Source organism: Neophocaena asiaeorientalis, unplaced genomic scaffold (assembly GCF_003031525.2).
Source record: "Neophocaena asiaeorientalis asiaeorientalis breed wild unplaced genomic scaffold, Neophocaena_asiaeorientalis_V1.1 scaffold946, whole genome shotgun sequence".
Taxonomy (NCBI): domain Eukaryota; kingdom Metazoa; phylum Chordata; class Mammalia; order Artiodactyla; family Phocoenidae; genus Neophocaena; species Neophocaena asiaeorientalis.
In genome coordinates, this window is record NW_020175049.1 from 218,378 (window position 1) to 229,356 (window position 10,979).

Genomic DNA, 10,979 nt, shown 5'->3' on the forward strand with positions numbered 1-10,979 from the left:
AGACCCAAAAAAAAAAAAAAAAAAAAAAAAAAGATTCTGAGCAGAGACACAAACATGAGCACACATCAACCTAAAGTAGTCAGCACAATAGACCGTCTTGTCATATTGCAAATATGTAAATAAATCACAGTCAGATTCAGTCTAAGTGTACGTGTCTTGAAAGCCAGAGGATGTATAATTTACCTTTACAGCAAAAGATGCTCCTGGAGGTGTTATTACAGCTCTCTAGAATAAACATCAATAAAAATTCCCAGGTAGTATTTTGCACTTGTACCAGCAGCTCTGCTTCTTGACAGTTGCCTAGAAAATGTGGGCTTGGCTCTGTCTGCTTGGCTGCCAAGCAGCACAGTCAATTATATCGGGATCTAATTGCCCAAAAGGTCCAAACCTATAGTTTTTTCAGGCAGGGTTTGATTATTCATGCTCACTTTGCACAGAAGGGGAGAGGGAAGTTAGTTCTGTATTGCTGTTCCTTCTCCTAGCTGAAGTCTTGGCTGTGATTTCAGCAGTGGTGTACAGAAAGACAGAAGGACCAGCAATGCAAAGTAGCCTTGCCTGAGGCCCTGACTGCAACTTCTTACCTTTTTTTTTTTTTTTTTTGCGGTACACGGGCCTCTCACTGTTGTGGCCTCTCCCGTTGCGGAGCACAGGCTCCGGATGCGCAGGCTCAGCGGCCATGGCTCACGGGCCCAGCCGCTTGGCGGCATGTGGGATCTTCCCGGATCGGGGCACGAACCCATGTCCCCTGCATCGGCAGGCGGATTCTCAACCACTGCGCCACCAGGGAAGCCCTTTCTTACCCTTTTAATGCTGGAAACACACACCCTGCCCATGCTGTGTTCCTTTATTTATTTGGGGGAAATATTTAGGGGGACTTGAGATAAGGGGCTCCAAGCATGTGCCCTAAACACTATAATCTTGCCTTTTTGTAATGAGTATATAGTAAAGATCACGGCAAATATTAGTGTTTACTGTTCTCCCTGGACACACACCTGGCCCTACCACTTACCAGTGTGTGTCTTGGGACGAGCCACTTATGCCTACTCAATCTCAGTTTCTTCAGCTGCAAAGTGAAGGAATAGAATACACACATTATCATGTTCTCCTGATAATTAATTGAGGAGAATATGTAGATAACATTTATTGAATGTATGCCCTATCCCCTTCACTGTTCTAAGTGTCTCACATGTTCTAAGTATTAACATGTATTAACTTTAAATTGCCTATAAAGTAGATCTCTTGATTCCCTTTTTACAGAGGAGGAAACTTAGGTGTGGAGTGGAGTGGTTGAAACAGTTTTCCCAAGGTCACACAAGCAGAAAGTGGGAGCTGAGACTAGAGTTTGGCTTCAGACCTGTCCTCTAGACACTATACATTGTACCCTTTTGTAGAAAGCATGTGATCAATATAAGTACTTGCTCCTCTTCCTGGCTTCCTCTTGAAGGTTCCAAACTGAAATAGGTATGCCATGGCAACCAGCACCACGGTACACATAATAGGTATTTCCTAAGTGCTCACTGAAAGATTAAGTAATTAAAAAGAGTGCTAAGGGTCCATATAGTTTTGTCTAGTATCGGATTGTGTTTATTGACACTTCAGTTGCAAAAAAGCCTCAGTGACTCTATCTGGCCAACTTAGCGTTCAAGGCTCTACAGTAACCCGGCTCCAGATGCCCTTTCCAACCATATACCTCTGCTGTTTACCTTGCTAGTATAAGCTCAGTCAAGGACAGAGCTTATTTTAACCTCTTTATCTTTGTATGCCTCATACTTAGTGGGACTCTAAATAATATTAATTGAATGACTGTGACTCAGTCATCATGGACTGCTACCCTGTTCCTATATAAAATCTAAAAGCAGGTACAGCTGCTCCTTGGTTCTGATGGTTTCCTTGGTCCAGAGCCCCAACCTGCATGATCTCCTGCCTTAGTCCTGACACCAGCCAGCCTTTACTCAGTGGGTTAAAGGTCACAATTTCACCAGCATCATCTTATCTTTTACTAAAATGATCCTGCTAGGCTGCCACTAATTGGGCTTAGGTTTTAGTTGTCCTTCCCATAATGATGGTGGATTTTCATTCATTTGTCCACACTTCACTCTCTTCGTTAGTAGATTTTGCCAATTTGTACATTAATGAAAGAAAACCCTATTTAACTATGATGTTAATATTTGAGTGGAGGTATTAAATATACTACTGTCAAATCTAACTTGTATGTGAAGGAAGGCCCTTTTTGATGCTCAAAACTTGCTTTATGAAAGAGGGGGGACTAAGATTTATTTTGCATCCACTGGGCCTAACCCTGTAGTAAGAACTTCTATTTGTTATTGCACTTGATTTTCAAAAGTCTTGAAAAGGAATATAGCTTGGTAAGAGCCAGGCTTTGATGTCAGAAACACCTGGGTATGAGTTTTGGCCCTCAAACCCATCTGCTGCATGCTTTTGTGGGGGAGGTCTCTTAATCTCTCTAAACTTAAGTTTTCTTACCTGTAAACAGATACGATGATATCCTGTGTTTGGTATTTGGGGCTCGTTCCCCAACACACAAGCAATAGGCAAAAGAGAATCAAAGTATATGTTTATTAATGGCTAGGAAAACACCTTCATTAGTGAGATGTGCTGGCCCTAGCGGCCAAGGCCTGGGAGGCGAAGTGAGGCTACACTTCCCCACTCTCCTTGAATAAGAGGCAGTGGAAGACCATGGGCCAGGTTTCTAACTGATCACATAAACAAGTGGCTGGACCCGAGTGCAAAGCATTGACCTGGGTCTGTCCCAAAGATCCAGACTCTGCCTATGTCAGATTACTTCCTGGGAGCAGGTAGTTTCAATGTGATCCCTGGGCCTGATGCTAGGAAGAAGAAGAGTGACAGAAGGCATGGTGAGCATGGGCGATGGGAAGAGGGCAGAAGTATGGCTACTCTCTATGGACTGGTTTCCATGGCGTAAGGCAGATACTTCAGCTGAAGGGAGAAAGGTCACTCTCACCTCTACCCCAACAATAACAATGGAATAAATAAGAACAAAAAACGAATCCTTGTCTTATAGGGCTTTAAATAGGTTTAAATAAGATTATGTATATGAAGTGCCCAGCACTGTGAAAGCACCAATAACCCTTGCATCCCATAAAGAAAAGCAATTTTTTATTAGATAAGTATTCTCATTGAGAACGTCATACAGATGAGGAAAGGGAAGCTCAGAGACGTGAATTCTGGTCTGGTATAAAAACGAGTAACAACAACATCACAAACAAACAAAAAAGCAACCAGAGCTTCACCTTGTTTTAGATTTAGAAACCCTCAGAGGAATTTTTATTAAGGCTCTGTAAATGGGAGAGGTTTGTTATTTCTGGAACTTGAAAAGTTACCTTAAGCTTTCATAGCAAGTGAGCTCAGGGTTGGGCTTGAATGATCGGAAATGTGCTGATGAATATTTACACCTAATTGCATCAGCCACAGACACCATTTGGAAAACATCACTACCTCTTACATCTTCCATGTACTATGATTTCATGCAATACATCTTCCATGTAATATGATTTCATGCAATGATCTCAAAAGATATCAGCAACGCTGACATACATACAAAAACCAGGTATAAATAGTTATACTTCAGATTGGGCAACAAGGCCTTGGGGCAAAACAGTTTGACAAAAATGTCCTTCTCTCTTTCCATTGAATATAAGGAGACACATCAGAGAAGTTCTACAAATTGTGATAAAGACAGTCAAATCTGACTTTACAAGAGAGCAAGGTTTTTTGTTTAGTATATTAGTAGTAAATATTCTGTATTTCTCAGTTTTCTGACTAGCAGAGAAAAGGCAACTTAATCTATAGTTACTGAATAAACTATATATATATATTTGACCCAGTAATCTCATTCTTTTCCTATAACTCTATTGAGATGTAATTCATATGCTGTACAATTCACCCCTTTAAGGTGTACAATCCAATGGTTTTTAGTATATCCAGAGTTGTGCAGGCATCACCACAACCAATTTTAGAACATTTTCATCACTCCAAAAGGAAACGCCACCCACCCTGCATCCACTAGCAATCACTCCAATTCCCTACAACCCCTCTCCCCACCCGGCCCTAGCCAACCACCAACAATCTGTTTTCTGTCTCCTTGGATTTGCCTGTTTTGGACATTTCATGTAAATGAATCGTACAATATGTGGTCCTTCGTGACTGGCTTCTTTCACTTAGCATGATGTTTTCAAGGTTCATCCATGTTCTGTGATTGCATCATATTCCATGTTGCGTGTATTCCATTCCTGTTCATGAGCGTCCTCAGCTTTTCCAGTTTTTCTGTTTTCTTTCTTTATTGGTTATGAAAATTTCTACAATAAACATTCTTGTACATCTTTCCTGAGGCACAAATGCTTTTATTGCCATGGAATGGATTCCCAAGAATGAAACAATATATTTTATTTTTTATTTTATTTTATTTTTTAACATCTTTATTGGGGTATAATTGCTTTACAATGGTGTGTTAGTTTCTGCTTTATAACAAAGTGAATCAGTTATACATATACATATGTTCCCATATCTCTTCCCTCTTGCATCTCCCTCCCTCCCACCCTCCCTATCCCACCCCTCCAGGCGGTCACAAAGCACCGAGCTGATATCCCTGTGCTATGCGGCTGCTTCCCACTAGCTATCTACCTTACGAAACAATATATTTTAGATTCAAAGGTTTGTTCCATATTTTCTCCAAGTTGAAGCTTAGTTCATTCTTGAAACTAGATTCATATTTCTGATTTCATATTTTTCTTTGAAGAGTTATGTCCACCTGGATTGTCTAAGTAATGTCACCGTAATAAACAACCCCAAATCTCAGTGGCTTAAAGTCATAATTCTCATTCATCCTACATGAATCATCATAGGATACTTGGTTCTTTTTGAACCTCATTCATAGACTTAGGCCAAGAGAATTTCCATCTCTGTGCTTTTTATGTTTGCAGAAGCAGGGAGAAAAGAACATGGTGAATTGAGCATTGTCTCTTATTGCTTCTACACGAAAGTGAAAGTGAGACACATCATTTATCCTCCCATTTCATTGTCCCATGAAAGTCACATGTCCATGCCTAACTTCAAAGAGGTCAGAGCAGGGCACTCCTACCATTTGACTGGAAGGCAGAGAGCCAGAAGTACTTGTGAAACCACTAATGACTGCTGCAAGAGGTGTCTTATTATTCCTATTTCATATCAAGTTCACAAAAGTAGTATGTGGGAGAGTGCAATTATGAACCTAATTTACATTGAAGACTTACTGTGTCTTCTACAGTATTATTCTATAATGTAAGAGTATGTCAAAATAAGACAATTGCCCTCTAACTTAAATTCAGTCTACTAAGTGAGCCCACCAAACACTATTCCTCCGAAGTGACAAAACAAATACATACTTCACTTTTGTGAAGGACTAAAGAGTAAAGTTCTTAGAGGTAATAAATGAGAGTGAAGGGAATAGAAAGAGGATGCATGGATAGGGTTTAGGAAGAGATATTTAAATACTGCCCTTTTGTCTCATATAAATCTCTGCCATAGCATCACTGTAGAATATTGAATAATAAGAGCTGTTTTCTCCCCTTAGGAAAATATCAACATTGATGAAGCTTCCAGATGCCTGGTGAAACATATACTTGCGAACGAGTGTGACCTGATGGAATCCATTCAGCCTGACATCGTGAAGCCCCATCTCACATCTCCCAGGGTTGTCAGCTGCTCCAGCTGTGCTAAATCCTAGTAGGCTCCTCTGCTGGCCTATGATGGAAGTGATCCAATCATCTCATGAATTGTGTCTCAGTTCCTACCATTTTGGGCAAATATCAGGATAGGGATACACCTGGGGCAAAGCCAAAGATCTGTGCCTGTATCTTTCCTCTAAGAGAAATAGCAAATGTTCTTCTTATGTTTTTCTCAGCATCAGCACAGTGTTTACAAGCTTTTAAAATATTTAGTTTGTTACAAAATTCTGTCTTGTAGCTGACCATAATTGTGCAGGGCCAGAGTCGGCCCGGTTATTTGCTTCTTTGAGTCAGCCAAGGCCTCAGGTCTGAAAGAGAAGGGGGAGAAGAACAGGCTAGCTGTCAAGTTAAGCATTGGCTTTCACTTTGCCCCTGGTGTCTTTGTTCAGATTTCAGTACATCCTCTGCTGGTCTGACAGGCCTACTAAGTAGAAACAGTATTTTCTCCAGAGATGACCTCAATTCTCAACAGACCTAAAGTTGTCTCTGATTTAGCTCTTCAGAGTCATGTACACAGGCTTCCTGTGCTTTTGTTGCTTTTACTGTCCCTTGCCATGCCCTGAATGTTGGTTTAACTGAAAACTTTATGAAAAGACTGCCCCTGGTATGTGCCTTTCTTTTAGCTTTCTCTTTTAGTCCCACTCAAGCTGTGGGACTCTTCTGTGCGTGTAATACATATTATATATATTTTCACAAGTGAAAATAAAACATTAAAAGATGCTGTTTCCTTATTTCTGCAAGTGCTTTAAGTTTCTTAGTATTCTAAACTTTTTTGTTGACTGTGTGTCCATAGTTCTCAAGACCCATTTCTAAAATTTAATTTCCAAAAAGAGATGCGAAATATGCACTTAAAGGAATGGTACTATTAAAACGGAGATGAATTCAAAGCATCTATATCTACAGTTCACACTGGCATTTAGGTCAGGAAAGCAAGCAGTGCATATACACATTTTTGGTTAAGCAGAGGAATATATCCTCATATATTCTGGTCAGGAAAGGTGCCAAGCTAATCAACATACAGAGAAACAACTAAACTATGCATGGTGATATCTTGCTTTTACACAATGGCTGTGGTGCAGGTATGCTGCAGGTAGCTACTACTGTTTAAAGGCACTATTTTTCATTAATATTCATAATGCACTCACAGGAGCTTTGTAACAGATGTTTTTGGGTATCCTCTCCTTATTATCTTGGCAGTCATTGTTTCCATAAGTACCAGCCACACAGCTTCCTATTATTTGTCTTTGTGACCTTTTCCCTAAGGGCATTCTCTGGCCTCTGGAGCTCTTGACGCATGAGGCAGGCAGGCCAGTGAGTTAATGTCTCCAGAGCAGCCCAAAACCAATGATAGCAGGGACTGGGGGGTGAATACCTTAGGTTCTTTGTCTCTTGGGAAGACCAGTTCTGAGGCATGCTCTATGCAGCCTCTTAGACAACCCCAGTGGTACTAATAGTCCTTGGTTCCCACAGGGGAAACCTTCCCACCTGCTGCAACCTTTATTGGCTTCATTTCCTTCTTTCCTCACTTCCCCAATCCTCTACTGGTGCTTCCTAGGTCAGTTTCCAAATAAACTACTTTCACTCAAATTCTGTTTCAGGGTCTTATATGGGAACCCAAACCTCGCCTAAGTTAGTTGGGACAGAGGTGGTTTAGGAAGCAGATCCTCAATACCAGCGTTTGAACTGAATGATTCACTACCAGCTAGTAGCAGGGACCCCCTTGCTGGTGGATAATGTAGGGGAGCTAATCCCTGGCAGGCTATAGCACCATAATTACTAAGACTCTCATGAGGTGGATTGGGATGGACTACAGACAGAAGTAAAATCCTATTGCTCTTGTATTTGAAAGACATGAGATTGCAGAGCTAACTCCCATAAAACTCCATAGGGAAAAAAATTACAGACTTGGGTCAGCCAACACTCAACTCAAGATCTGGTGTAAAAATTTAAAGACCTCCGAGCAACAATCAAAATGACCTTTGTTTCCTTCAGCTACAGGATAGACCATGCTGAAAATCAGGCCTAAGATTTAATTTTAGGAAAAGTGGATTTATAAAGGAGGCCGAATTCACAGAGCTAGCAAATCTTCTCCACTATAATCAGGATCTTTATAGGGAAAGAGTCAGACACTGAAACATTGGAGGAGATATTTGGGTAGATGCTCTTAAGAGTCTTGAACCCAGAGAATCTTCTGAAACTCTGCTCCAGAAAAAGAGGCCCTTACCCTTTCCGGTTGGAGAACAGTCGATTACCATGTTAAAGCCTCACCTCAGTAGAATGTTTTATATAGTGATATTTCCCTTCTCAAGCTCTGCTCCCATCTCCCCTCATTGCTTCTAGACAAATAATTAGGATCAAGTCTCAGTATAACTTGAGTAGAAAAGTATGATCTATGTTGTAGGATGAAATGGATGATTAATCAAGTGAACTACAGAACCTGGCTAATAAATGCTAGTAGTATCTGCAAAACATTCAGAGGAATTGGTCTTGAGATGCTAGATCAGGGAGGACGGAATGTAAGACCAGATCATTACTTCTGTGAGAGCACTCTTTCATGAGTTAATATTTAACATTCTGGCAAGTACACCTGGAGCTGATCCCAATGTGCTACTGGAATAGCTCCTTGAAGCTTGGAAAGAATGTTGGCCTAAAATAAATGATGTGAAGTTGCCGGAACTACCTTGGCAAAGCACTGGAGAAGAGTAACAAGGTCTCAGAGAGGTGGGCATGTTATAATGTATTTATTCTGTAACGTCAGAGAAACGACAGGTTGATTATGTTTCCCGGGAGAGTCCAGAAGACACTCCCTTCGCTAAAGCAATAAGGAATGTCCCCAGAGAGGTATGGCAGCTTCAGTGAGAAGCTCAGTGGTGACTGTTCTCTGTAGACCAGGTTTGAGATTGTAAATATGTTGTTGTGTTTTGCTGGGAATGACACCCTACATGGTTAAGGTTCAAGACGTGGTTGTACTATTAAATGACGTTAGTATATGTAGTGCTGAGTCCTGAATAGCTGTCATCGAAAGGTAGAAGTAAGAATGAAGCCTCCCACTAGATCTTTAAATAATCCACTTAAGCAAATGGGCTTCCTTTCCTACTGTAGAGCCCAGGGAACTATATTCAATATCCTATGATAAACCATAGTGGAAAAGAATACGAAAAAGAATGTGTATGTATTATATATGTATAATGGAATCACTTTGCTATACAGCAGAAATCAACACAACATTATAAATCAACTATACTTCAATAAAATAAATTTAAAAGAAAAAGAAAGTGGCCTTCCCCTTTTTACAACTTCCACTTCTGCAGAGTTAGAAGTCTTGATACGTCTACCAGGGCACACAGTAAATCTACAGCTTCAGCTGCTGCCTGATTCTTCTCGGCTCTTATGCCCACAGGCCAGCAGTCAGAGAAGGCAGTTACTATACAGACAGGGGTAATTCATCCTGATTATGAGGAGGACATAGGGTTGCTGCTAAATAATGGAGCAGGGAGGAATATGTCTGGAAATCGTGCAACTCACTGGCCTGTCTGTTGATGCATCCCTGGTGAGAAACAAAAGGGCAATGGCAGCAACAATATCTTAATGAGGACAAGTAACCAGGGACTCAATCTCTCAGGGATAAAAGGCTGAGTTATTGCATCACACGATGAACCTAGACGAGAAGCAGTTTGGTTGAGGGCATGGAGGTAATAAAGGAGGGAAACGACAAATATCGATTATGGTTTCAAGATTAACTACAACAGTTGAGGCTATAGGCCTCCTCTTGTGGAATTGTGACAAGTGACCTCCTAAAATAATCAGTGAAAGGACAGGATGAACTTAACCTGCAGCATGAGTGAATCTGGGTAGTGCAAAGTATGGGCTATGGTAGGCCATAGCAAAGGAAGTGTCCATACGCCCTCAGCGTATGGCCTCCATTGCAATCCCCTGAAATCCCCGCAGCTCTGCCTTCAAATGTTCTCTGGGTGCCTGAAGCATATTTGTCTTGCATGCTGGACAGGCGGGAGTGCTACAGAGTTAACACCTCCAGGAGCAGCCTCATCTGAGATAGACATAAACTGGTAGATAAATACTCCAGGTTCCTCACCCCTCAGGTAGGGTGAATCTGAGCCTTGCTCTATTCACTTAGAGATCCCCAGCAGGCGGGATTGGGGCAAAATTCCACACAGTGGTAACCTGCATTACCACACCCTTTTTTGTTTCCTTTCCTTCCCCGTCTCACTTCTCTACTCCTCTACCAGTGCTTCCAAAGATTAGGTAGGAGACTCAAACATGTAAACAATTGACCATGTGTCAAGAGAGAAGTCAAATGTTCAAACCAAGATATCTCTTCTGAAAACACGATTTGTTTCTAAATGTGGGGACTGCAGCTCCAATTGCATTTAAGGAAATAGAATATATGTTCCTACCATCTTCTTCCTGGATCACTGGGATCTAGCCACTTTGGACTACTTTGTTCAGCTACCTCTTCCTATTATTTGTGATATTCTTTTCTTTTCTTTGCCTGGAAACCCACCCATTCTTTAAGGATCAGCATCATGGCACAACCTTACAGCCTTGTTGATCTTTGTAGGTAATACCAATTTTTTCCAATTTGCACAGCTCTTGCTTGATTCAATCATCAAACACATGCTGCATTATAGTGATATATCAACTGTTATTTATTGAACACATACTGTGGGACAATCACTGATCTATAACTTTACCTTTATTATGTCGTTCAATTCCTTCAATGACCCTCCACGAAAATACTCATCTCCTCAATTTATATATGAAGAAACTGAAGTACAGAGATATTGAGCAACTTGGCAAAACTCGTGCAGAAACCAACCGGCAAAGCAAGGATTCCAACCCAGCAGCCTAATTCCTTAATTAGGGTGACATGTCTAGAGTGCAAATAAATAGGAATAAAGCTATGACAAGGAAAAAGTAAGGCCATAGGAGAAAGCAGTATGAGGTCCTTGTTTCCCCCATTGCAATATGTTAACCCCACTATGGAGTACAGTCCTGGTTTTATTCCAGAGGAGGGATCCTAGGAGGTACCTTTATACCACTGTTTTCATCCACCTATTAAGTCATCACTTCTCCATTCATGACTTGCACTCAGATGTTGGAACTAGCATTATACATGTGTTTAAATTCAGCTGCATCTCAGCTTTTTCTGTCTGAAAATATTCTTGTCTTTCTGGGATCTCCAAGCACCACAAACTCCCCAAAATTATAAGAGAA

At 41.0% G+C, this 10,979-nt stretch overlaps 1 protein-coding gene across 1 annotated transcript in view; it reads left to right on the top strand.

Moving 5' to 3' along the window:
* RAB38 (RAB38, member RAS oncogene family) overlaps window positions 1-6,475 on the top strand; it is a 65,190-nt gene extending 58,715 nt beyond the window's left edge. The window contains exon 3 of the mRNA XM_024763599.1: window positions 5,591-6,475. Within this exon, the coding sequence (XP_024619367.1) occupies window positions 5,591-5,743 (153 nt within the window). The 3' untranslated portion in view covers window positions 5,744-6,475. The remainder of the gene's footprint in view (window positions 1-5,590) is intronic.
* The last annotated feature ends 4,504 nt before the right edge of the window (window positions 6,476-10,979 follow it).